Below are 27786 nucleotides of genomic sequence, written 5' to 3' on the forward strand. Positions count from 1 at the left end.
CCTCACCAGGTCCCTCAGTCCCACGAAAGTCAAGCCTTGGGACCCAAGCCTGCTCTGGCTGCAGGGATGTGACACCAGGGTGGGTGTCTGACGCTGAACGAATTTAGTAACCATTCCCACCCCCCTTTTGTTTTTTATTCTCATAACGGGATATAGCAGATTTGCAATATTGTGTTCCTTTCTGGTGAACTCGTATTTGCTTCCCTTATGCAGTGACTTTTCTGTATTTTGTGTGGATTACTACCAAGCTTACATATTCTTTTTCGTCCTTTACAATGTGTTGAGTCAAGTTTTATGTTGTCAAAGTCGGCCTTTCTTCATTAATCATTTTCTGTATGTAAGGGTATGTATGCCAATTTCCAACTCCAGGTTGATGCCTCTCCCGCTGACTTTCCCCACTGGTAGTCATAAGTTTGCTTTCTAAATCTGTGACTGTGTTTCTGTTATGGAAGTTGGTTCATTTGTATAATTTTTAGATTGTGTCTATACGTGATAGCATGTGATATTTCTCTTTCTCGGACGTTTGCCATCCAGTGTGAGTCTACCTAGGTCCATCCGAGTGCTGCAAATGGACTCATTTCCTTCATTTCATGGCTGAGTAATACTCCATTGTTCATATGTACTGCAAGTTCTTTATCCATTGTTCCTTTCTGGGACAATTAGTTTGCTTGCAAGTCTATGCTCTTGAAAAGAGGGCTGCACTAAATATCGCAGTGCATGTGTCCTTCGATACTGACTTTCCCAGGATATACAGCCCAGAGTGGAATTGCTGGATCCTCTGTAGCTCTAGATTTTAGATGTTTAGGAAGCTCCAAACTCTTCTCCAGAGTGGCTGTTAGCAATTTACCTTCCCACCATCACCTGGGCAGGGTTAGCTTTTTTTTCCACGCCACCTCCAGGATTTCTTGCTGTTAGAGTTGCTGATGATGGTCATTCTGAATGGTGAGAGATGATACCTCTCTGTCGAGTTGATTTGCATTACCGGATATTAGATTGGCCAGAAAGGGTCTTCGGCGTTTTCCCTAATACATCAGGTAAAAACCCAAAGCCCCTTTTTTCCAACCCAGTCACTGGTGCTATTAGCAGCTTTTTATGTGCTTTAACGTGCCAGTAACACGTACCTGATGATTGCGTTTCCTGCAATTCTGCCTTGTTTTCACATCCTTTTCGAACACTTACCCGAAGATATTGAGCGAGGGCAGGTGTCATTTACAGCCCAGCAGGTCTTGTGAATTGCAGTGCCCCTGAGCACCGGTTTTCAGGTTGTTGTTACGGGAAGCGGCCACAAGGCGGCAGCATTTCTTTAGCCCCGCTCGTGTACCTGGGGGAACCTGAGCCTTTGGAAACGACCTGTCCCTGCTTGGAAATTAGATGGCCTGTGCCTGTGCAAACACCCTAGGGCTTGTGTCTGAGTTCTCCCCCCCTTAACCTTTATCCAGGGAACAAAATCCAAGCTGTTGAAAACCGGGTTTTGAGGGTATTATCTTCCCACGGTGGGGAGACCTTAAGGAAAGGGACTGCAGGTGGAAATCACAGCATCAGGAAATGTGGAGGTTAGGTGACTTTTCAAACATCTTCCCGCCCAAAGGTTCTACCATCCTTTGGGTGTCCCAGGCATGTTTAGCTGTAGCTTGGCTCCCCTGCCACGGGAGATTTCGGCACCTGGAGTGGGGATGAGGCAGCACATCTCCAATGGGGCTGCATTAGCTGCCACATCCTCACCAGGTCCCTCAGTCCCACGAAAGTCAAGCCTTGGGACCCAAGCCTGCTCTGGCTGCAGGGATGTGACAGCTGTGTGGGTCTCTGCCGCTGAAGGAATTTAGTAACCATTCCCACCCCCCTTTTGTTTTTTATTTTCATAACGGGATATAGCAGATTTGCAATGTTGTGTTCCTTTCTGGTGAACTCGTACTTGCTTCTCTTATGCAGAGAGTTTTCTGTACTTTTGTGCGGATTACTACCAAGCTTACATATTCTTTTCGTCTGTTACAGTGCATTGAGTCAAATTCTATGTGCTAAAAGCAGGTCCTTATTCATTAATCATTTTCTGTATGTAACGGTATGTATGCCAATTTCCAACTCCAGGTTGATGCCTCTCCCGCTGACTTTCCCCACTGGTAGCCATACGTTTGCTTTCCAAATCTGTGACTGTGTTTCTGTTATGGAAGTTGGTTCATTTGTCTCAATTTTTAGATTGTGCCTATAAGTGATATTGTATGATATTTCTCTTTCTCGGACGTTTGTCATCCAGTATGATGCTACCTAGGTCCATCCGAGTGCTGCAAATGGCCTCATTTCCTTCATTTCATGGCTGAGTAATATGCCACTGTTCATATGTACCGCAAGTACTTTATCCATTGTTGCTTTCTAGGACAATTAGTTTCCTTGCAAGTCTATGCTCTTGAAAACAGGGCTGCACTAAATATTGGGGTGCGTGTGTCCTTTGATTATTGGCTCTCCCAGGATATATGCTCCAGAGTGGAATTTCCGGATCCTCTGTAGCTCTAGATTTTAGAGGTTTAAGAAACTCCAAACTGTTCTCCGGAGTGGCTGTTAGCAATTTACCTTCCCATCATCATCTGGGCAGGTTTAGCTTTGTTTCCTCGCCCCCTCCAGCATTTCTTGCTGTTAGACTTGGTGATGATGGTCATTCTGTATGATGAGAGATGATACCTCCCTGTCGAGTTGATTTGCATTACCGGAATAGTCGATTGCCAAAAGAGGCCTTCAGTGATTGCCGTAATACACACTGGAAAAACCCGAACGCCCCGTTTGTCCAACCGAGTCACTGGTGCTATTAAGCAGGTTTTTACGTGCTTTAATGTGCCAGTGAATCCTATTTGTTGTAATGCATTTGCTGCAATTGCGCCTTGTTTTTACATCCATTTCGATCACCTACCCCAAGACATTGAGCGAGGTCAGATGTTCTTTACAGCACTGCAGGCCATGTAATTTGCAGTGCCCCTGAGCACCGGTTTTCAGGTTGTTGTTACGAGAAGCGGCCACAAGGCGGCAGCATTTCTTTAGCCCCACTCGTGTACCTGGGGGAACCTGAGCCTTTGGAAACGACCTGTCCCTGCTTGGAAATTAGATGGCCTGTGCCTGTGCAAACACCCTAGGGCTTGTGTCTGAGTTCTCCCCCCCTTAACCTTTATCCAGGGAACAAAATCTAAGCTGTTGAAAACCGGGTTTTGAGGGTATTGTCTTCTCACGGTGGGGAGACCTTAAGGAAAGTGGCTGCAGGTGGAAATCACAGCATCAGGAAATGTGGAGGTTAGGTGACTTTTCAAACATCTTCCCGCCCAGAGGTTCTACCATCCTTTGGGTGTCCCAGGCATGTTTAGCTGTAGCTTGGCTCCCCTGCCCCGGGAGATTTCGGCACCTGGAGTGGGGAGCAGGCAGCACATCTCCAATGGGGCTGCATTAGCTGCCACATCCTCACCAGGTCCCTCAGTCCCACGAAAGTCAAGCCTTGGGACCCAAGCCTGCTCTGGCTGCAGGGATGTGACACCAGGGTGGGTCTCTGCCGCTGAACGAATTTAGTAACCATTCCCACCCCACTTTTGTTTTTTATTCTCATAACGGGATATAGCAGATTTGCAATATTGTGTTCCTTTCTGGTGAACTCGTATTTGCTTCCCTTATGCAGTGACTTTTCTGTATTTTGTGTGGATTACTACCAAGCTTACATATTCTTTTTCGTCCTTTACCATGTGTTGAGTCAAGTTTTATGTTGTCAAAGTCGGCCTTTGTTCATTAATCATTTTCTGTATGTAAGGGTATGTATGCCAATTTCCAACTCCAGGTTGATGCCTCTCCCGCTGACTTTCCCCACTGGTAGTCATAAGTTTGCTTTCTAAATCTGTGACTGTGTTTCTGTTATGGAAGTTGGTTCATTTGTATAATTTTTAGATTGTGTCTATAAGCGATAGCATGTGATATTTCTCTTTCTCGGACGTTTGTCATCCAGTATGAGTCTACCTAGGTCCATCCGAGTGCTGCAAATGGACTCATTTCCTTCATTTCATGGCTGAGTAATACTCCATTGTTCATATGTACTGCAAGTTCTTTATCCATTGTTCCTTTCTGGGACAATTAGTTTGCTTGCAAGTCTATGCTCTTGAAAAGAGGGCTGCACTAAATATCGCAGTGCATGTGTCCTTCGATACTGACTTTCCCAGGATATACGGCCCAGAGTGGAATTGCTGGATCCTCTGTAGCTCTAGATTTTAGATGTTTAGGAAGCTCCAAACTCTTCTCCAGAGTGGCTGTTAGCAATTTACCTTCCCACCATCACCTGGGCAGGGTTAGCTTTTTTTTCCACGCCACCTCCAGGATTTCTTGCTGTTAGAGTTGCTGATGATGGTCATTCTGAATGGTGAGAGATGATACCTCTCTGTCGAGTTGATTTGCATTACCGGATATTAGATTGGCCAAAAAGGGTCTTCGGCGTTTTCCCTAATACATCAGGTAAAAACCCAAAGCCCCTTTTTTCCAACCCAGTCACTGGTGCTATTAGCAGCTTTTTATGTGCTTTAACGTGCCAGTAACACGTACCTGATGATTGCGTTTCCTGCAATTCTGCCATGTTTTCACATCCTTTTCGAACACTTACCCGAAGATATTGAGCGAGGGCAGGTGTCATTTACAGCCCAGCAGGTCTTGTGAATTGCAGTGCCCCTGAGCACCGGTTTTCAGGTTGTTGTTACGGGAAGCGGCCACAAGGCGGCAGCATTTCTTTAGCCCCGCTCGTGTACCTGGGGGAACCTGAGCCTTTGGAAACGTCCTGTCCCTGCTTGGAAATTAGATGGCCTGTGCCTGTGCAAACACCCTAGGGCTTGTGTCTGAGTTCTCCCCCCCTTAACCTTTATCCAGGGAACAAAATCCAAGCTGTTGAAAACCGGGTTTTGAGGGTATTATCTTCCCACGGTGGGGAGACCTTAAGGAAAGGGACTGCAGGTGGAAATCACAGCATCAGGAAATGTGGAGGTTAGGTGACTTTTCAAACATCTTCCCGCCCAAAGGTTCTACCATCCTTTGGGTGTCCCAGGCATGTTTAGCTGTAGCTTGGCTCCCCTGCCACGGGAGATTTCGGCACCTGGAGTGGGGATGAGGCAGCACATCTCCAATGGGGCTGCATTAGCTGGCACATCCTCACCAGGTCCCTCAGTCCCACGAAAGTCAAGCCTTGGGACCCAAGCCTGCTCTGGCTGCAGGGATGTGACAGCTGTGTGGGTCTCTGCCGCTGAAGGAATTTAGTAACCATTCCCACCCCCCTTTTGTTTTTTATTTTCATAACGGGATATAGCAGATTTGCAATGTTGTGTTCCTTTCTGGTGAACTCGTACTTGCTTCTCTTATGCAGAGAGTTTTCTGTACTTTTGTGCGGATTACTACCAAGCTTACATATTCTTTTCGTCCGTTACAGTGCATTGAGTCAAATTCTATGTGCTAAAAGCAGGTCCTTATTCATTAATCATTTTCTGTATGTAACGGTATGTATGCCACTTTCCAACACCAGGTTGATGCCTCTCCCGCTGACTTTCCCCACTGGTAGCCATACGTTTGCTTTCCAAATCTGTGACTGTGTTTCTGTTATGGAAGTTGGTTCATTTGTCTCAATTTTTAGATTGTGCCTATAAGTGATATTGTATGATATTTCTCTTTCTCGGACGTTTGTCATCCAGTATGATGCTACCTAGGTCCATCCGAGTGCTGCAAATGGCCTCATTTCCTTCATTTCATGGCTGAGTAATACTCCATTTTTCATATGTACCGCAAGTACTTTATCCATTGTTCCTTTCTAGGACAATTAGTTTCCTTGCAAGTCTATGCTCTTGAAAACAGGGCTGCACTAAATATTGGGGTGCGTGTGTCCTTTGATTACTGGCTCTCCCAGGATATATGCTCCAGAGTGGAATTTCCGGATCCTCTGTAGCTCTAGATTTTAGAGGTTTAAGAAACTCCAAACTGTTCTCCGGAGTGGCTGTTAGCAATTTACCTTCCCATCATCATCTGGGCAGGGTTAGCTTTGTTTCCTCGCCCCCTCCAGCATTTCTTGCTGTTAGACTTGGTGATGATGGTCATTCTGTATGATGAGAGATGATACCTCTCTGTCGAGTTGATTTGCATTACCGGAATAGTCGATTGCCAAAAAGGGCCTTCAGTGTTTGCCGTAATACACACTGGAAAAACCCGAACGCCCCGTTTGTCCAACCGAGTCACTGGTGCTATTAAGCAGGTTTTTACGTGCTTTAATGTGCCAGTGAATCCTATTTGTTGTAATGCATTTGCTGCAATTGCGCCTTGTTTTTACATCCATTTCGATCACCTACCCCAAGACATTGAGCGAGGTCAGATGTTCTTTACAGCACTGCAGGCCATGTAATTTGCAGTGCCCCTGAGCACCGGTTTTCAGGTTGTTGTTACGGGAAGCGGCCACAAGGCGGCAGCATTTCTTTAGCCCCACTCGTGTACCTGGGGGAACCTGAGCCTTTGGAAACGTCCTGTCCCTGCTTGGAAATTAGATGGCCTGTGCCTGTGCAAACACCCTAGGGCTTGTGTCTGAGTTCTCCCCATCTTAACCTTTATCCAGGGAACAAAATCCAAGCTGTTGAAAACCGGGTTTTGAGGGTATTGTCTTCTCACGGTGGGGAGACCTTAAGGAAAGAGGCTGCAGGTGGGAATCACAGCATCAGGAAATGTGGAGGTTAGGTGACTTTTCAAACATCTTCCCGCCCAGAGGTTCTACCATCCTTTGGGTGTCCCAGGCATGTTTAGCTGTAGCTTGGCTCCCCTTCCCCGGGAGATTTCGGCACCTGGAGTGGGGATCAGGCAGCACATCTCCAATGGGGCTGCATTAGCTGCCACATCCTCACCAGGTTCCGCAGTCCCACCAAAGTCCCACCCTCAGACCCAAGCCTGCTCAGACCCAGGGATGTGACACGAAGTTGGGTCTCTGCCACTGAACAAATTTAGTAACAATTCCCTGTCCCCTCTTTTTTTTTTACTTTATTTTTATAATGCAATATAGCAGCTTTGCAATGTTTTGTTTCTGTCTGGTTAACTGCTACTTGATTCTCTTATGCAGAGACATTTATATATTCTTCTTCGGATTACTACCAATCTTACATATTCTTTTTCGTGTATTGCAGGGTGTTGAGTTCTTTGTGCTATACAGTACGTCCTTACTGATTACCTATTTTCTGTATGTAAGGGTGTGTATCGTAATTTAAACTTCCTAGTTTATGTCTCCCACCCAACCTTTCACCTTTGATAGCCGGAAGTTTTTTTCCTAATTCTGTGACTGTTTCTGTTTCATGTTCGTTAATTTGTATCAATTTTTGGTTCCACTTAGAAGTGACTTTATATGATATTCTCTGTGTGACTTTTGTCACTTTTTATGATCGTATCCATGTTCATCCATGCTTTTGCAAAAAGTGTCATTATAGTACACTTTTGACTTAGTTTTTCTCAGTTTACTTATATACTATAATGACACTGTAAGTAATTATCATCAACTCAATCAACCTCAGATGCTCAAATTAGCATTTTGGTGTAGTTTTGTTGTTGTTTAAGCATCATCTAAGAAAATGAAATTTGTCAGGAACAAAGGAGGTGATTAGGACATAAAGTACAGTTATTCCCTCCATAATGAGCAGGACCCTGTGAGGCTCCTGGGCACAAAAGCATTTCTGTGTCCCCTGTTTCTTGCTTGTAGGAAATAGGCTTCATTCAGCCTCCATGACCTTCCCTGAGTTCCAAAGGCAGGTTCAAAGAGTTGCTAATCAGATACGGAGACAAGGGAGGAGCAGTCAAGAAACAATAGTGAAGGGTTTCCCTGGTGGCACAGTAGTTAAGAATCTGTCTGCCAGTGCAGGGGACACGGGTTCAAGCCCTTGTCCAGGAAGATCCCCCATGCCGGGGAGCAACTAAGCCGGTGTGCCACAACTACTGAGCCCACGTGCTGCAACTACTGAAGCCCAGGCGCTTAGAGCCTGTGCGCCGCAGCGAGAAGCCACCGCAATGAGAAGCCCACGCACCGTGATGAAGAGCAGCCCCTGCTCGCTGCAATTAGAGAAAGCCCGCGCTGCAGCGAAGACCCAACGCAGCCAAAAATAAATAAAATAAATAACTCTTTAAAAAAAAGAAACAATAGTGAAGCCTGGGGGCGGGGTCCTGGTTCCCCCTCAAGGGATACGTATAACAATATCTTTGAGCTGTTTTGCAGATGCTAAAATCCCCACCAGGTGAAAGAAGTTGACTGCATGCTGCCCATAAGCGCATAGACCCTAGACCGGTAGGAACCAGAAGGTTGATGATGCTGACTCCCAATTACCTCACCACCAACCAATCAGAAGAACGTCCACGTGTTGACCACGCCCTCCTCTTTGAAGCATTACTATAAAATTCGTCTTTATCCCCTCTCGGTAGGGACACATAGTTTTGAGGGCCTTAGCCTGCTGTGGCCCCCTTTGCCTGGCAAGGCAATAACTCTATTCTTTTCTACTTCACCCAAAACTCTGTCTCCGAGATTCAATTCGGTACTGATCTATAGAGGCCGAATTTTGGCTACAATAAAACCACGAACTACCCAGGGGAGAGGGCTCTATGGGCAGTACACCTGAGACCATTTGGGCTGTTTGTGTCTTAATAGATGGAGAAATTCAACCCCACCAAACCTGAGTTAATCAATCAAGGCCGGCCAGTGCCAGAGATGAGGACTTACCCCACAAGAGAACGAAGTAGTAGAAAGAGCCAAGGAATTCTCTTCCTCACTGGTTAGTGCTTTGTCCAGCATGAATAGGTGTAGCACAGAATTGTGCAAAAGGCAGGGGCACACTGTGGTTTGCTGCTGATAGACTGCATGAGCTTAGGTATGTTATTTAAACTCTCTGAGCTTGTTTCCTTTACTTAAAAACCGGATTAATGATACCTGCCTTGCAATCCTATGAGATTTTTTTAAAGTTCATTTAAGGTGTCTGGTACACAGCAGCTTTTTAATAAATGGTAGTGTACTAGTCGTGTTTCTGGATTGCAAATAATCTCTGAGAAGTCATCTCTGGTTCACTTTGGCAAAAAGGAATTTATTGGCAAGCTGTCTGATAGCAAAAGAACCAATGTGAAGTTTCAAGAAGCAGGCAGGAAGGTAGGCGGCCCCAGCTGAGATTTTCCTCAGGTAGGGTCTGAATGGAGCACTGCCATTGTCACCACTGGCCACCGAGCAGCTGCTAGTGGCATGAATTCTAAGCTGTCAGTTTCTTTGTGCCACTCCTTCTGACTTTGGTCCTGGGAGGAGCATCTGATTGGCTTAGGTTCTGTGCCTGTTCTACCTGTTGGGAGTCAGGAGAGCCAGGGAGGGCCACTTGGGTTTCCTAGTGGAGTGTGATCTCACACTGTGACAGATCCCTCAAACATGGAGTGAGGGTTCCACTAGATGACAGAACCAAAGTAACGAACCTCTACTACAGATGTGACTGTTATGTGGTTCTCTGGAAGCCAACTCTATGCAACTCAGTGGAATAGCTTTATAGCTGGAAGGGAGCTTGGAGCCCCTCATTTGAAAATTTGGGCAGCCAAGGTCCCAAGACACGACTTATACTAGATTACACAGAAAGTGAAGAGCATTCAGGTCTAGAACTTTGGTCTCCTAATTGTCATTCCAGTTGTCCTCACTGCATTCTTTCCCATCTGTAAAATGGGTATGATAATAATGCTTACTGCCTGGAGCACTCCTACAAATTGTTTGGATTTTAGCTCGAGCATCGCTTTCTTAGGGGAGCCTTATGTCTCCAACTTGTCTTCTCCCCAAAGCTGTTCTTCCTCCTATTTCTGTATTGACTGCCTATTTCTGTATTGGTTTCACTACCCACCCTGCCATCTAAGGTAGAAAGTTTGGAGCCATCATCATTGTTTCCTTCACTCTTATTCTCACTTTCAGAATTGATAGAACTTGGTGATTGTAGCCAACCTTACTGGTGTCTCACCTGTATCCTTTTAGCACTCACTTTTTCTTTTCATGTTCACCCAAACCCTTCTAATTGGAAGCACCAGGGACTCTTTGCCTGAGAGATTTCTCCGGCTGTTGGTGCTCACTCAGCCCACTTACAGGGCAGGCCAGATGTGCCAGGGAGTTAAAATCCCTACGAGCAGTCCTCAACCAAAGCCTGATGGAAGTTGATGGATATATTTTGGGTAGGACAACTCTGAAGCATGTTTTATGCTGTCTTCCAGAGGTGTCCAGTGAGTCTGAGACACAATTGCCCACAGTGGTAATCTACTCATTAATGTAACTGAAATCGTTTCCATCTCTTTTCCATCCCCTACTGATGCTTTCTTGGTTCATCTCTCCAACAGACTTGTTGCACTCAAATGCTTGTCTCCAGGTCTGCTTCTAGATGTAGTCAAGTAAAACAGTGACTAATTAGATATTGGGATAAAGGGAAGAATTGAGAATGGCTACGAAATTTTTTTCCTATGGATGACTGGCTATTTGGAGGTATCATGTATTATAAAGGAGACAATATGTATTTAATATTTTAGATATTAGATAATTGCCATTGAGGTGCTGGCAGAACCGCCCAGTTGGATGTGTTCAGTAGACAGCTGAAAATACGGAATTGGAGTCCAGGAGAGAAGTAGAGACAGGAGCTAAGGATCTAGGAGTTATCATTATCAGTGTATGCAGGTGGGTGCTAAAGCCAGGAAAATGCTTAAGATGGCCAAAATGCTTATGTACAGAGGAAAGAAGAGGGAGAATGGATATTGAGTACAAAGTGGCAGCCTCTATAACAAACACTAAATATCATTCATATCTTCTCCCCTAAAACAGCTTACCTCAGCAAGGAGTAATTTCTTTTCTTTTTCTTTTTTTTGGCCATGCTGCACGGCTTATGAGATCTTAGTTTCCCAACCAGGGATGAACCTGGGCCCTTGGCAGTGAGAGTCCGGAGTCTTAACCACTGGACTGCCAGGGAATTCCCATTAATTTCTAATTAGTATTTAAATCCACTGCCTGGGCAGTAAACTTTCAAGAAATGTAGAATAAAGTTTTATCCACGCTATACAGAGTTATTGCAAAGCAAGTATCAGACCTTAGATCTCCGTGCTCAGTTCTGAAGACAATGGTTTTCAGTGTCTCTTAAAAAAGTATAATATCACCCCCCACCCCCCACCCATTCTAATTTGCTTCAACAGGGAGGTGTGTTTCCCAGCTGAGGAGATAGAAGATAGTGTGTTTTCTACACATTGCCAGTTATCTTAGTTACTTAGAGCAGGATGCCGGTGATAACACAGTCTGTGACCCCATCTCTTACATGGCATTTGAACTGAGGAAGAGATTATAAAGCAGTAATTAAGACTAAAGGCTTTGACCTCAGGGCTGCAGCTATCTGTCCTTGGTGAGACCTTGGGGGTATTGTTTAACCTCTCAGGGCCTCATCCAAGAAGTAGAAATACTCGGAATCCTTCGTATAGTTAGGGATAAAGTGAGATAGTGCCCGGAAAGTGCTGAGACTCCTCAGCCTAGCAGCATCAAGAACTGGTGAAACTTTATTTTTTGTAGTGTGCTTTAAGCAAACGATAGCTTTACGATAGCAAACGCCTTCCAAGTATTCTATAACATCACATTGCAACTCCGGACACTTTCACTCCCCTAAAACGGTTCCTCATTCCCCGCTGCCACAAAACACTACGCTCTTTACGACAGTGTAGGACGCCGAGCCTGACTGGTCCGCAGGGCGCGGGCCAATCGCGCGGCGCCCGACCGATGACGTAGGCCGCACTCGTGCATGCGCAGAGCGGGGAGACCTTGGCGAGGCGGCGGAGACGTTTAGCGGAGGTGAAAGCTTTGGCGGAAAGGAAAGTCCAGCGGCAACATGCAGAGCTGGAGTCGTGTGTACTGTTCGTTGGCTAAGGTGAGGGCCGACTGGGTGGGGTCGTGCTGAGCCAGAGGCACAGAGAGGCCCGCTGACGGGGACCAGGACGCGGCCTAAGTGGGGGGGTTGGGAGAGGCCGGCGGCCAAGCCGGGACCAGCTGCGGCTCCACCCCTGAAACTGCTCAGCCCGGGCGGCGGCTCGGAGGCACAGGCCTAGGCGGTGGAGAGGCCCCGCCGGTTGTATGACGGCCAGCAGTCACACACAGTTCCCTCCCAAGCGTGGGCCGTGGGGCCTGGCGGTCGCACATAGGTCTTGCCCCCTTGGCGGTGGATGTATGAGTCTACCTTGCCCCGTATGGTCAACGCTTTTTCATACCTTTTGCTCATCCTCATCCCGGCCCCTGAGTGGCCTTTCTGCAGTGGACAGGTAACCTTGGGCCACCGCTTGAAAGACCCAGACCGAGTCAGCCCTAACACGTAGCCCTAGGAATTCCTCGAAGGTCCCTTCAGTGTTTGCAGTTTTAAGCTAGTGTGCATTGACTTCCCTCTTAGAAGCTTGTATTTTTAATTGTAGCAGGTTAACCTCAGGAAAGCTTTCCTTTTTCATTTATGTACCAAATACAGCCAAAGTGTATATATGTGGGATCGTGGCTGGATACGATATTGATGCAGACCTTAAAAATAATACAGTAGTCAGACTCCTTTGTTTCAAAGATGAGTAGCTTATGTTTTCCGAAGTTAATGTAACATGCTAGAAGTCGTACTTTTAGTGAAAGGCAGAGCTGGGACTAAGACTCAGGACTGATATTTATTCTGCTGTTCTTTGGACCGCTGTCCTGACCTCAGGTGCAAGAATTGCCTTGAAATAGACAACGTTACTAGCTCAGTGTAGGTTTTGTCACTACTTCCCATTTGCCTTCTGTGATAGGAGCAATTTGCTTTGTTCCTTTGTGCCTCACTGTTCTTAGGAAATAGTAGCCATTCACATTTAGAGGTTGTTGTGGAGATTATGATGCAGTTTGTAAAACTGTAGTAGCTCTTGAATATGAGTACATTACTTGGTGCATTCTTCTAAGGTATTTTGTCTCATTTTCTATTTCTGTGGGACGGTTCAGGTACATCTTCATAGGTTGTACATGGATCACGTGTAAAAGGATTGCATAATGAAATTATCCAAGTACTTAAGCTAGAACTTTGAACACTTCAGTTATGACATTAAAATGATCCCTGGCACCAAAAGTTAGCCATGCCTCCTGAAAATTTAATAAAACTTAACACCATTGAGTAACATGTTTTAGTTAGGTTAAATATGAAATGGGATGCCGACTGTTCATAATGAAAAGTGTGGCAAGCTGACTGTTTTTACAAAAGAGGAGAAATTGATGTGTAACCTCTGTGGTAATGGAAGATACACTAATAATCATTGCTTGATACATTTGCCTTAACTCATTGTTTTCAAGGACCTTCAGGAGTTCTATATTTTGAAATCATATTTTACATAATAGGAACATTTTCTTTTCTTTCAGAGAGGCCATTTCAATAGAATATCTCATGGTCTGCAAGGAGTTTCTGCAGTGCCACTGAGAACTTATGCAGATCAACCAAGTAAGTACTTAGTAAAACAGGTTTTCCTCATATTAACTCATATTTCCTTTGTGTTTAAAAGCAAGTGAATGGTAGAGTAACTAATAATAAAGTAATCGGTCATAGAATTCATTTGTTCATATGTTTATTCACTAAAACGTTTATAGAGCATCTGGTGTGTTCCGGGTGGTGAATGAGGCAAAGCCCTGCAGTTATGGAACTTATAGTCTGGGGGTAAAAGACAAACAGTACAGGGCTTCCCTGGTGGCGCAGTGGTTGAGAGTCTGCCTGCCGTTGCAGGGGACACGGGTTCGAGCCCTGGTCTGGGAAGATCCCACGTGCCGTGGAGCAACTGGGCCCGTGAGCCACAGCTGCTGAGCCTGCGCGTCTGGAGCCTGTGCTCCGCAACAAGAGAGGCCGCGATAATGAGAGGCCCGCGCACCGCGATGAAGAGTGGCCCCCGCTTGCTGCAACTAGAGAAAGCCCTAGCACAGAAACGAAGACCCAACACAACCATAAATAAATAAATAAACAAATACTTAAAAAAAAAAAAAAAAGACAAACAGTACACAAGTAACAGGGAAATATTTTGGGAGGTCTTTGAAAACGAAAGCTGGTAATTGGGAGGTAAGGAGGCTATTTTAGATAGGGTGTCAGGGCTTTTCTGTGTAAGGGCCTGAGTAAAGTGAGGGAGTGAGAAGGTTATTTCAGGCAGAGGGAAACAGCAGTGAGAAGGGTCCGAGGTGAGAATTCGGTTGTGAGGTTTAAGGAATTGCAAGAAGGCTGGTGTGGCTAGAACAGAGACCCATAGAGTGTAAAATCAGAGAGGTAGGCAGGGATCAGATACGGAGGGTTTTGTAAGCCAGGCCAGGATTTTACTCCCAAGTGTGAAGGGAAACCACTGAAGGGTGTTGGGCAGAGGAGCGATTTTATATGTTTACACTTAAAAAGTTATGGACTTCCACTGCAGGGGGCATGGGTTTTGATCCCTGGTCAGGGGACTAAGATCCCGCCTGCTGTGCTGTGTGGCCAAAAAAACCCCAAAAAACTTAACTCTGTCCACTGGGTAAGATTGAGTGTGTTAGTTGCTTAACACTGTTTAGAATGGTGAGAAATCTTTTTCCACGCTGAATGAAAATCTTGGTGGGCTTATCAAAAGCACGTTTTAAAGATTGGAAGAATGTACCCTGAAAGGAAGCTGTGGACTATGAATACTTTTGTCTTTATACTTTTCTATATTTTTGAAGTTTCTGTAAAAGATATGTATTTTTTAAAGTATTTAAAACAGGGAGTTAATGGGTTTATAGTAAGGTACTTTGGCCTCCTAGTATCAAGACTATTGAGTATTTGAAATTATCTGTTTTGACATTTTCTGGAATCGCTCATATAATCATAAGTAAAGTTGCACATGATGTCTTGAAGCTTCATTATAGAAACCATTAACTGGGGGGAGCTGTGACCATCAGTCTCCCTGCATTCTGTGAAATAATTTTATTCTGTATCCTTAAACTGTTGTCAAACTATTATCATTTTGTATATTCCTAGAAGAAAGAGGAGGAGGAGGATTTGGGTCACTAATGACCAACAGTGGGTGATTTATCCTAGCTTTGAACAGGTCAAGAAATCCTTTAAAAAATACACTTTTTTTTTTTTTTTTTTTAATGAGAGCCTCTGGGAATTACAGTTTTGTCTTTTTAAAAAATTTTATTTATTTATTTATTATTCATGGCTGTGTTGGGTCTCCGTCTCTGTGCGAGGGCCTTCTCCAGTTGAGGCAAGTGGGGGCCACTCTTCATCGCGGTGCGCGGGCCTCTCACTATCGCGGCCTCTCTTGTTGCGGAGCACAGGCTCCAGACGCGCAGGCTCAGTAGTTGTGGCTCACGGGACTAGTCGCTCCGCGGCATGTGGGATCTTCCCAGACCAGGGCTCGAACCCGTGTCGCCTGCATTGGCAGGCAGACTCTCAACCACTGCGCCACCAGGGAAGCCCCCAAAAATACAAATTTGATGGTGGCGGGGTGGGGGGGGAGTTGGACCCGTTACGTCCTTTGTCCCTTCTTTCCCCCTTTCAGTTTATTGAGGTATAATTGGCATACACCCTTTGTCTCTTTTGTTAAATGGGAATATTACTTATTCTTCTCAACTCAACAGGAGAAATACTAGATTTTCATTTCCAAAGCATGCAAGTAAAGACTTTTCATGGCTCATTCTACACCTTTGGTATTACATATTCAGGGAGGATTTATTCAGTACCTTCTCTTTGCCAGGCAGTCCCTGGGCAGGAACTTAAGATTGTAATGTTACGGGAATAACTGAGTACTCATGAATCCAATAATTTAGTGATCCCTTGACATCGAGTAAATTATAAATCCCTTAGTACCCATATAGATTCCGTGCATAAAGTCTTTGGTTGCATGAAGTAACAAGCGTTTTCTGTACATTTTTATATTTGTCTGAGGTGTTTATTTAATGTCTGTACTTTCCTCAAGAGTGCACACTTCATTAGGGCAAGGACTGTGATTTGTGACTGTTTAGCACCAAAAATGGTACAGTAGGTACTCAGTGCGTATTTATTGCATAAACTCTGGGGCCATGTCAGTTTTAGTTATGCTCCATCACAAGCATCCAGTATGGTGCCTGGTACACAGTGAGTACCCAGCAACAACAGTGATATTAACTGATGCATTGAGGGCTTACTCTGTCTCAGGCACAGTCTTTAATCCTTGTGGTTCTCCTACCAGGTATGTGCTGCTGTTTTCCCCATTTAGTGAATGGAGGAGCTGAGTCGAGAGAGCTTAGCTAGGAAATGACAGAGCTGGGAAAATTCTTCTGACTCTAGAGCTTACACTCTTTATCATTGTTCTGTTTGGCTTGCCTCCTTACATGAGTATTGCTTGACCAACTTGAGGAGTTCAAGCTTATTATGATACAGTCCCTGTTACAGCATCTGGGAGGTGTTTGAATATGAACCAAGTTCATCAAGGTTTGAAAAGTATTGTGTATTGTTGTTGATATGACCTGTTTCATGACAGGAATAGACTTACAGCCTTCATCAGTCACATTTGCTATGTTAATTTATTCATGCATTATTTCAACAGATACGGAGTATCTACTGTGTGCTAGTTATTGGGCTAGTTGCTGGGATACAGCAGTGAACAGGACAGACAAGATGCAGCTTTATAGTTTACAGTCCACTGGGGAATATAAACATCCAACAAATAATTGTGATAAGGACTCCACAAACTGAGCATTGGGAGTTACGATATCTGTATATGGACCAGGAATGGTCACAATTGTTTTCTAAGGAAATGATGATATCTGAAAAGGGTTGGGGTGGGAGTGGGTATGGGAGGAGGTGTTCCAGGTAGAAGGACCTGCATGTGGGAATATTTTGATGTGAGAAGGAGCATAGTGCATTTGAGCAGCTCAAAAAGGGCCAGTGTGGCTGAAATATGTTGACGGTTGACTTCTCCAGGTTACAAAAGACCCTAACTCTTTATTTTAAGGGCAGTTGGAGGTCATTGAAGTGTTTTAAGCAGGGGCATGATATAATCAGATTTGTTTTTAAAGCTCGTTTTGGTTGCAGATCAGAGTGTTTATTGTAATAACTTTTTCTCTCATTAGACTATAAGAACCAGGGCTCTGTCATTCATTGGTAGCCCAAGAGCTTAGAATTGTGTCTGTAATGTGAAATACGTGCTGTCAGTATTTATTTCTAGGTAGATGGGCCAGAATGTACGTGGGTAGACCAGCCCAATTCTGTGCGTGTAAGGTACCAGTAATTCATTATTGCTGAAGCTTAAACTGCATGATATTGGTTGATAAGCAGAATGTGGTGGGAGATGAGGCTGGAGAAATAGTTATTGAAGAGATTTAGATGTGTGTTTAAGAACTTGGATTTTATCTAACAAGAGGCAGGGAAACCAATGAGGAGCAAGAGAATAAAGTCCTAGTTGGGTTTTGGCAGGAGGTAACACCTTGGTAGCTGAGGAGGGTGGGGATGAGACTGGAGGCTGCAGGACCAAAATTGGGAGGAGGATCTGAGAAGGGAAGAAACATGTGTTGAGTGCCCAGTGTGCACCTGGCATTCTCCCAGGATCTTGACATACCTTATCTCTCACCTCTCAACCCTGGGATGTAGATATTACTGTCACTGTTATGCCTATGTTGCATCGAAGTCCAGAGAGATTAAATAATTTACCCAAGAATTTAAGAGATGGTAGAGCTCATATTTGAACTCAGGTTTGTTTAACTTCACATCCTTTCTTCTTTTACTGTGTTTCTCTTTCGTTATGGACTGGAGGGTTGTAGGGTTATGATCAGAAAGTAAAAGTATTAGAATTCAAAATTTTCTTTGAAGCTGAGCGGTTTAGGGTGATCACAGGTAGAGGATGTGACTATGAAGATAGACTGAAGATTAAGGCTATTGATTATTGTATTTTTTGTTTTGTTTTTTGGGTTGTTTTTTGTTTTTGGCTGCACCACGTGACATGTGGGATCTTAGTTCTCTGACCAGGGATTGAACCAGTGCCCCCTGCAGTGGAAGTGCAGAGTCTTAACCACTGGACCGCCAGGGAAGTCCCAGGCTATTGATGATTTTAAAACAGACCCCCCCACCCCGGTCAACAAAACAACAAGTAAACATTACAACAAGTAGCTCTTATACTCATTTAGTGAAATTGGTAATTAATGATTACTGCCTTATATTTCTTTTCCTATTCCTTTTATTTTCGTTTTAAAAATAATCTTGATTTATCTACATTTTGATACGTGCCTATTTCCCCTAACTATAACGTAAGGTTTTTGAAGGTAGTGATGATTTCCTCATAGGGTAGGCATTCATGAAATTTGATTTCATTCTGATAATGAAGAGCTTCGTATCATTTTAGTTGGAGTTCCTGATTGACCTGGAGATTATGGGATCATCTGAGTGTTTGGGAGGCATAATGGTGTAGGAGCATAGGCTTCAGAATCTAAAGAATATGGCTTGAATCCTGGCTGGATCAATTACTAATTGTGCAACCTAACATAGGTTGTTTAGTTACCCTCAGCCTTATTTTCTCCCTGTTAATGGCAATAATAACTGTGTAACAGAGATGTGCTGAGGCTTAAATAAGACAACAGGAAGCATTTAGCTCACTACCTGGCATGTAAATTATCCAAGTGGCAGATAATATTGCAGACTGACTTCTTAAAACATGTGTTGTAATTTGTTGATGATTACAGTTGGTTTGTAACTGGACACCTTTATTTCAGTGGTGGCCTTGATAATGTGGTATCCTTAGTTTCCTCATAATGATATAATAAGTAACATTTGTAGAGTAACTTGTAGAGCACTTTTTCCTGCTTTTTCTTTCAGTTCATTTCATGGCGTTGACTAATTAAGTCAGGCACCTCTTATTGTACCCCAGTTTTTTTGTTTTTTTTTTTTTTTTTAAATTTTATAGCTACTTTATTTATTTATTTATTATTTATTTTTGGCTGTGTTGGGTCTTCGGTTCGTGCGAGGGCTTTCTCTAGTTGCGGCAAGCGGGGGCCACTCTTCATCGCGGTGCGGGGACCGCTCTTCATCGCGGTGCGCGGGCCTTTTCACTATTGCGGCCCCTCCCATTGCGGGGCACAGGCTCCAGACGCGCAGGCTCAGTAGTTGTGGCTCACGGGCCCAGCCGCTCCGTGGCATGTGGGATCTTCCCAGACCAGGGCTCGAACCCGTGTCCCCTGCACTAGCAGGCAGATTCTCAACCACTGCGCCACCAGGGAAGCCCTACCCCAGTTTTTTTTAAAGTATCAACCCAATAGCTTTCTGCTGGTATTTTACTGCCACCTGAAATGAAGATTGCTATCCAGCTGTCTTTTGCTGTTTTGGCTTAGTCATCGTTCTCTTATGCTATCAATTTGTATATCCTTTTCAGTTTTTCTTTTTCACTTTTAAAGGCTGATGCTAGTTTTGTAAAATTATATATTAAGTGTTCCCTAAATTAATGTATTTTGTTTAACTACTTTTCTATATCCTGATTTTTAAAACTACTTTAAAATTGAGAAATGCTTCTTGACAAGGAGATGGTGAGTCAGAATCAGGTATTGTAAACTGTCACTTGCAAGCAGCCTTTGGTAAAGGTGAAAGCTAGCTGGTTTGTTTTTCCAGTATTTTATTATGAAAAATTTCAAACATTTAGAAAAGTTGCAAGAATTTTACAGTGAATACCCATGGATTCTTCACATTTTACTATACTTACATTATCACATATCTGTTCATCCGTATACGTATCCATTCATTCTTCTTACTTTTCTGTTGCATTTCAAGGTAAATTGCAGACATTGGTGTACTTCCCCTAAATAATAGCTTATTTTTGAAGCTTTGCACTGGATCATACCCTCCTATACTTTCAGTTGACAAGTCTTCAGATGAAGACTTTTCTTTTTTCCCTTCATCTTTGTGCTTCCTAGCACTTTAGTGGGATTCTAATGGAATGGTACACTTAGTATCTTCAGTGCACGGCGAACTGTTTTTTGGTATTTTCTACGGTTTTTAAAAAGACCTAAGATCACACAGTAAATTGGGAAATAAAATGCAAGTATTTTGGCTTTTTTGTGTTTAAATTTAATCAATAAACATGTATATTATAACCAAAAAATGTTAAAAAGTCAGCAAAGAAACATGTTTTGTAGCTTGTATTTACATTACTGTGAAATTAAAAATTAGGACCCAAACAAAGGGATATTGTTTAGGTCCTGATTTGGTTCAAGATTTAAAAATAGAAATACATTTTATTACATACTTAATTCTGAACGTGAATGAGTGAACCAAGCATTGTGGCCAAAAAGCATAAATGGATCAGTAAAAATTGAAGCAATACTTTTATCATGTATTGGACCAGCTATATTTTTTTCATGTATTGAGTAATCCTAATTATCATCTGACATAACCAAGGAGAATCAGTACATTGATTTATTCAGTAGGACGATTCTTAGATTTTGTGGATAACTGGGTTGGATAACTTGTTAGTTGTCGTCCAACATAGAGGTTATTTGATTCTGTTCAGGCCAGCAAAGGTCTTTTGAATGATAGTACACTCCCATCCCCTAGGGGGTGTGTGTTTTGTGGGGGAGGGATGATAAGAAATTAAATTTGCTGTCTTTGTAGGTCAGAATATAGTTATTATACAGTGAATACTTACTATGTACGTTCCAGGTACTATGCTAAGCTATTTGCATACATTATTTATTCTGTATTACAGCCCTATGAGGTAGATTTTCTTGTACTGTTTATTTTGCAGATGAGTAAACTGAGGGTGAAGCAGGTTAAATTACTCATCGAAGGTCAGATAGCTAGTAATTATAAAGCTTGATTATTGCTCTTGGGGATAGGTGAAACTGAGGAATGGAGTAGTTTGAATAATGGAAAGACCACTGGAAGGAGAGACAGAAAACTTTGTCTCTGCCACACGAGTGCTAGATGACCTTGGGCAAGTTAATTGACCTCTCTGAACCTAGTGTTTTTTATCTGTGATATATCAAATATATGCCATCCTTACCTTCCTCCTAGGAAGTTCTGGGAAAAACATGATAATATATGTGAAAGTGTGTTAAAAACTGCTAAATGCTAGGTTGCAATGACAGTTGAGGGGTGGAGAAGGGAGACTGTCTCTAACTCTTAACAGTTATTATTGCTTTATTTGATGTTGGATTGAGGAGAATGGGAATAATTGGACTTAATTTTACATTTGTATCATAATTATTATATTCCTCAGGCTACTGATGAAAGTTAACTTTCAGTTTCTTATCTTTATATGATAAATGTCCAGAATAGTTCATTGAGTTCTATTTAGCCTATTATCTTAAACTATACAAAATGTATCATTATTCAAATAAAGTTCAAAACGTATTTGCCATGCATTATAGGGAAGCAGAGTTTTCCCCCTGATATCTTAGAAGTTAAGTACCTGAAAAGGATATAATCAGTCTTAAATTTATTGAGAGAACTAAAGTATTATACAAAATTATCTTATTTAATCCAAACATCAATCATTTAAGGCAGTGTTATTGTTCCTGTATGACAAAAATGAGGTCACTTAGTCACACAACTAATAAGTGACAGGAGCCACTTATTAGTTCAGGAGCTGAGATTTGAAGCCAGGTATGTCAGATTCCAAAGCTCAGGCTCTTTCCTTCATACAGATGCGTCAGTAAATGCCTGTCCGTCATGAAACTATGGAATTTAGCAAGGTCAGTGGGTACAAAACTCAGTTATATTTTGGTATGCCGTAATGAATAAATAGAAAACAAAATTTAAAAATCTGTGCCATTTTCAGTTATGTCAAAGAACATCAGGTATCTAGGAATGAATAGTACTGTGTGGAAAATGCTGATTATTTGTGCTTTCTTGGAGGTGTAAAATGTAAGATTTTTTTTTTTTAATGTACTGTTTTTGGTCAATATTAAGCAATTTATTGTTTTGTATCAATTTGCTTTTATTGTAGTTGATGCTGATGTAACAGTGATAGGTTCTGGTCCTGGAGGATATGTTGCTGCTATTAAAGCTGCCCAGTTAGGCTTCAAGGTAAGGTTTAGGCTCAGACTAGGTGTTGATTCCTTTTCATTTGGCAAGAATTGATCACATTCACAAAATACTTTGCAGGTAATTAATAATGGTAAATAATTTCTTAATTCTATAAATTATATTTAGGCCTGAGACTAATGAAGAGAGAGGGTTTATTTGGTTGTAGGATTTTCATGAAATGGAAAGTGAAGTTGTTATTTTTCCCCTCCCCCCAATACTTTTTTGTTTTGGCTTCTAATCACACTTTGGAAGATACAGTAATAGAGCCAAAAACATGTATTTGGTTTGTTAAACAAAAATATTTTTTAGACTAATTCGCTTTTGGGTTAATATTATTCAAATAATAAATTATAAAGGAGTCTATTTCATTCTCACAAACACAGTTTCAGTAGCATGTTTTGTAGAAGAATTAAGACAGATACATTTGGAATTTTAGTGAACCGAAACATTGCAGGTTATGTGCAGTAAATAAAGTTTTCTTTGGTTGTAGGCAGTCTGCGTTGAGAAAAATGAAACACTCGGTGGAACATGCTTGAACGTTGGTTGTATTCCTTCTAAGGTGAGCATATGTTTTGTGCAGTGCAGAAATTTTTTCATTAGCCACCAGCTAGAAGGATATATTGAAATTAGAATATTAAACTAATACAGTTATTAAAAAATAAACCAGGGATGATAAAAACACGTTTTTCCCATGTTAAAACTTAGAGTACTGTCATCAGTCTGCCATACATTCCTGAAATAACTTCCTTGTCTCAGAATGCTTAGCCTTTGAGCTAGGCTCTGATGACAGACTCTGATGTTCCATTTTTTTTCTTTTTAGCTTTCCTTTACAGTGAAACAGATAATAGGTAGTAAATTCTTCTTTTAGGCCCTTTATATATGAAAATATGACTGCTTTTTTAACCTGCCTTTCTGAAGTGTGTATTTAATTCGTTGCTTTTAAAGAAAGTAAAGATGTTTTTTCATTCTTGTTTGTTGAACGTTTAAGTCGTTATTGTTTGTCTTAGATTAATTATGTAAGAACAGAAACTGAATTGGTGTAGTCCTATATGCTATTTCACGTAGAGAATGTCATTTTGTAAGTGGTTTTTGATTATATATAGTTTGTGAAATTTGATATTTGAGTCTATTTCCTTTAGGCTTTATTGAATAACTCTCATTATTACCATATGGCCCATGGAAAAGATTTTGCATCTAGAGGAATTTGAAAGTATGTATACCTTCATATTTAGCAATATTATCACTTAACTTGACCTCTTCTAGCTTAACTTGACTTGTGTCTAATGAGTGTGTAATATGTGTTCAGTGAGGGAAGAGTAAGAAAAAGACTCTTAAAAATGTGAAAAGATTTGATTTAAGACGAAGGCTTAAGTTCATATTCCTACTATGACATCTTGTGTTCCTTTGCTAACATGTGAGAGAGAGAGAGAGAGAGAAGTCAGTTTTTATTTCCCTGAAACCTAGAGATCATTAGGAGGTGCTGGATTCCTGAGTGCCATGGGCAAATAATGGTGAAGGAAGGAAAGTCTACTTAAGTTCTTGGTAGTGGAAAGAGATGCAAGGAGAGGGGAAAGGATGCAGCATAGTGGAAAAGAAGGACATTTCATAATGTTTTAATTTGTTATGTCGTATCTCCTGCCATTCTTTTTGGACTGTGTTCATTTCATCCTTTTTCTCCAATTATTGTTGTTTACAGATATATCCAGGAGGGTAGTCCTTCTAGGAAGGGCCAAAACACACCTTTGTTGGAGGTGGGGGGTGGTGTGTTAATTGATTTCCCTTCATTTATTTCTTTGTAGCAGTAGGTTTCTGAAAGATTGGGCTATAGTGTAGGCAGACAGGAAGGTATAGGAGTGATGTATATACATTAAAGCAAATATATTAAGCTCGATGAAAAGTAGAATCAAAACTCACTTTCTGTACCCACAAAGGAAAGTAGAGACAGGGTTAGTCAAAGAAGTGCATTGTAGGTAAAGCTTCATGTTCTAGCTCTGTGACTTAGGTAAATCAAATCTCTCAGGGCCTCTGTTTCCTCATCTTTAAGATATGTGTTGGTTGCATGAGCTGATTTCTGAGGTAGTCTTACATGTAAAGTTCTGTTGAGTTTGAGTTTCTTTATCTTCTGAGTTGCTTCAGTTTTCTTCTGAATTAAATGAGTGAGTAAAATCTAGTTTATTAAACTCTTTTATATTAAGCTTCTGTATTTGAAGTTTTCAAATGTGTATTTTTAGTAGTTGTTTCATGAAATTTAGCCTTTTCTTTTGTTTGCAATTTCCAGTGATGTTTTACTTTGTCATTTTTATCAATACTTAAATTTAAATCTCTTCCAGATTTATAATTACCATAAGGTGTTTGGAGAATATATTGTCATAATGGGGTGTAATGTTATATTTTGGACTTCGTTTTTCCTGAAGGTGGACTTTTTACAGTGTGTGATAGGTTCTGTTATTGTGATAGGATGCTGTTTGCCTTTTGCCAGCTACGATTATTGTATCAGTTATTAGATTAAAAATTTTTAATACTGCCTTTTAAACAGTTCTGTAAGCATTAGGCTGCAGTTTTTTAGACCTTGATTCATGAAAAATATCACACATTGCTTCAGGAATTTAGCTATGGATTAAAGATTTATTTAACAAATTACAGTGTCTGAAGTTCGCTTGAATTTAGAGAAGATGATGGAGCAGAAGAGTAATGCAGTAAAAGCTTTAACGGGTGGAATTGCCCACTTATTCAAACAGAATAAGGTCAGTGTGTTTAATGTTCAAATTTTTGCTTTATTTTATATATACCTTAACATTGCTTTATGCTCACAGTGATGTTATTAGAACTTGGCTGCTGGAGAAAATTTATTTAATTTAAAACAGTATGTTAACCTGAAATAGATTTCCCTGATACATATAACAAAACGTTTGCTGTTCCATATGTAGCATTACTAAGTAGGGAAGTATTTTGTATTGGATAAATTATTTAATAGTTTTTTTCTTACTAATCATATTTGTTTCTCCAAAAAAATTATTTTAAACTTTGTGAATTTATAAACATTATTTTATAAAGGTTGCTCATGTAAATGGATATGGAAAGATAACTGGGAAAAATCAGGTCACCGCTACGAAAGCCGATGGCAACACTCAAGTTATTGATACAAAGAACATTCTTATAGCCACAGGTTCAGAAGTCACTCCTTTTCCTGGAATTACGGTATTTACATGTTTTACAACTGTCACAACCTTCCTACAGAAATATGTTTTATAAACGACTTTATGCTCTTTATGAACTTTGAATGACAGATCTCTGACTGAAGTACTATATGTTGACAGTCATTCAGCTTTGGGAAATTGCCTGTCTTTATTCTGCAGTAATCGTGACCAGAAATAGAACACTGTATATTAAGATATATTTCAATTCAATATGAAGTTAAAATTGACCATTTTGTTTTGAAATGCTGAATGATAAATTTTTTAGTGAGCATTTTTAATGGGTTTTGATAAAATTGAGTCTATGGACAAAAGTCGTAAGTAGCTCAAAGCAAATAAATGACTTAGTATTTTTAGTTATTATACTGAGTGAGATCACAGTTTATAATCAGTAGGTTTTTCCAAATAATTTTGATTGTATCTTTTTTTAAAATTACAGATTGATGAAGATACAGTAGTGTCATCTACAGGTGCTTTGTCTTTAAAAAAAGTTCCAGAAAAGATGGTTGTCATTGGTGCAGGAGTAATAGGTGTAGAAATGGTGAGTGATGTTTTTTTCTGCCCCTTATTACTTAACATGGAGTTGGACAGGACTTAGTGGTGCTCTGTTTGATTCTTTGTATAACATCACAGGTAGATCAGCATTGAGGGTTTTTTTGTTTTTTTAAAAAAATTTATGTACATCCATTAGTTTTTTTTTATATAATTTAAAAAAAAATTTTTTTGGCTGCTTTGGGTCTTCGTTGTTGCGTGCGGGCTTTCTCTAGATGCGGCAAGCAGCGGCTACTCTATGTTGCAGTGCGCAGGCTTCTCATTACGGTGGCTTCTCTTCTTGGGGAGCATTGGCTCTAGGTACACGGGCTTCAGTAGTTGCGGCACGCGAGCTCAGTAGTTGTGGCTCACGGGCTCTAGAGCACAGGCTCAGTAGTTGTGGTGCACGGGCTTAGTTGCTCCCCGGCATGTGGGATCTTCCCGGACCAGGGATCGAACCCGTGTTCCCTGCATTGTCAGGCGGATTCTTAACCACTGCACCACCAAGGAAGTCCCAGCATTGAGTTTTGCTTAGACATTTATCTAGTAGTAAAGAATTTTCAAGGCAACCTATTTAAGGAATCATTAGTCATTAGAACATTTCTTTTGTTTTGAAATCTGCTTCCCTGTATCTTTCACCTTTCCTATTCCCTAGAACTGGACTAATTTTTAAAAATCTACCAGCCCTTCAGGTATTTACACGTGCCAGCCCTTCGACCCTTCAGCAGACAGCTCTCATTCTGAGTGAATTACATGACTTATGTGACCTGACTCCTCCCTGCCTCTCCATCCTCATCTCGATCCCTCTTAACTCAAGTTTTAGAAATGTCACACTACTTGAAGTTCTCTGAATACTGTGCTGTCTCCTACCTTTTCACTGCCTGGTTCTCCTTTCTTGTCCATCTGGCAGTTTTCATGTTTGTCCAGTGACCTCTATCCCTCCATTTTAGGAGTCCTTTCCCAGGGCCGTTTTACCTTGTAATCGCCAAGAATGGCTCTACTTCTGAAATCACAAATCCAGACATTTTATTCTCTAACCGTAGGCTCCTTTCCTCTAAGTTATTCCTCAGGTAGACAGACTCTCTAACTTAATCAAGTTTTCTAGTCCCTAGATCCCTCTTATGTTTTTGCTCTCTGCCTTTAGCCCGTCTTGACTGCTTTCGCGAGCAGGTTAGATTCTATAATGTGTCACTTTAATCACTTCCTTACAGGTGTTCTTGAGTCCCTTGCCTTGCTGTTCTGTCATATCTGCTTGGCAAAACTAGTCCTGGTTGAATTCAGCTGTCTGTCTTTTTAGGCTATACCCAGGATATTGACTACACCAGGAGAACGACACGCACCCTGCAGATTAGTACCTGTGTAAATTTTTGGTCACAGGTCTCAACAGGATCCTCAGCCTTGCTGACAACTCCATTATTTCCTTAGCTGGTACACTCTCCTGGTGCCTGCAATGGTTGTTTCATTTCCCACTCATCTCAAACCTCTGCCAGCACAGTGTCTTCCCCTGCTTGCAGATGACCTTGTCTCCTAAATTCCGCATAAGAGAATCCATCAGGGGAGAACTCCCCCAGCCTGATGCCCCAGATTTCAAAATATTTTTACCCATTGTTACACTTGTTCTCTTGATCTCTGTTGTAACTCTGGAAGTGCTTTTTTCCCTAAGACTGAACCCTTTACCTGTGCTTGGTAGTGCATCATCTCCTGCCTTCTTGGGGACTTTGTTTTGTGATTTTAATTTTTGTATTTTTTTTTTAGTCTTCAAACTCTCCTCTATTTTTGCTTCCTTATTTACATTTAAACCTGCTTCTCTGTGGGCACCTGTGTGCATTCACATATGCCAAGATGCCTTTGCACTCATAGACACAGGCTGTGTACACATAAATAAGCCTTTTTTTGATCCTGTGTCCTCCTTCAGTTGCTAATTTTCCTCTCACCTTCTCTCCACAACCAGACTTCTTGAAAGAGATGCCCACAGTCCGTTTCATCAGTTCCCACTCACTTCTTCGTCCATGGCTTCTTGTGCCATCAAATTGCTCTTGACA

At 41.7% G+C, this 27786-nt stretch overlaps 1 protein-coding gene across 1 annotated transcript in view; it reads left to right on the forward strand.

Annotated features, from left to right (window-relative positions):
• Window positions 1-11849: 11849 nt before the first annotated feature.
• The window catches only part of DLD (dihydrolipoamide dehydrogenase), a 32717-nt gene continuing 16780 nt past the window's right edge, over window positions 11850-27786 (forward strand). Inside the window, 8 exon segments of the mRNA XM_036863337.1 lie at window positions 11850-11915; window positions 13403-13481; window positions 21940-22019; window positions 22510-22578; window positions 23159-23229; window positions 24643-24763; window positions 25074-25217; window positions 25653-25754. Coding sequence (XP_036719232.1) covers window positions 11877-11915; window positions 13403-13481; window positions 21940-22019; window positions 22510-22578; window positions 23159-23229; window positions 24643-24763; window positions 25074-25217; window positions 25653-25754 — 705 coding nt within the window. The 5' untranslated portion in view covers window positions 11850-11876.

This window comes from Balaenoptera musculus, chromosome 9 (assembly GCF_009873245.2).
Source record: "Balaenoptera musculus isolate JJ_BM4_2016_0621 chromosome 9, mBalMus1.pri.v3, whole genome shotgun sequence".
Taxonomy (NCBI): Eukaryota; Metazoa; Chordata; class Mammalia; order Artiodactyla; family Balaenopteridae; genus Balaenoptera; species Balaenoptera musculus.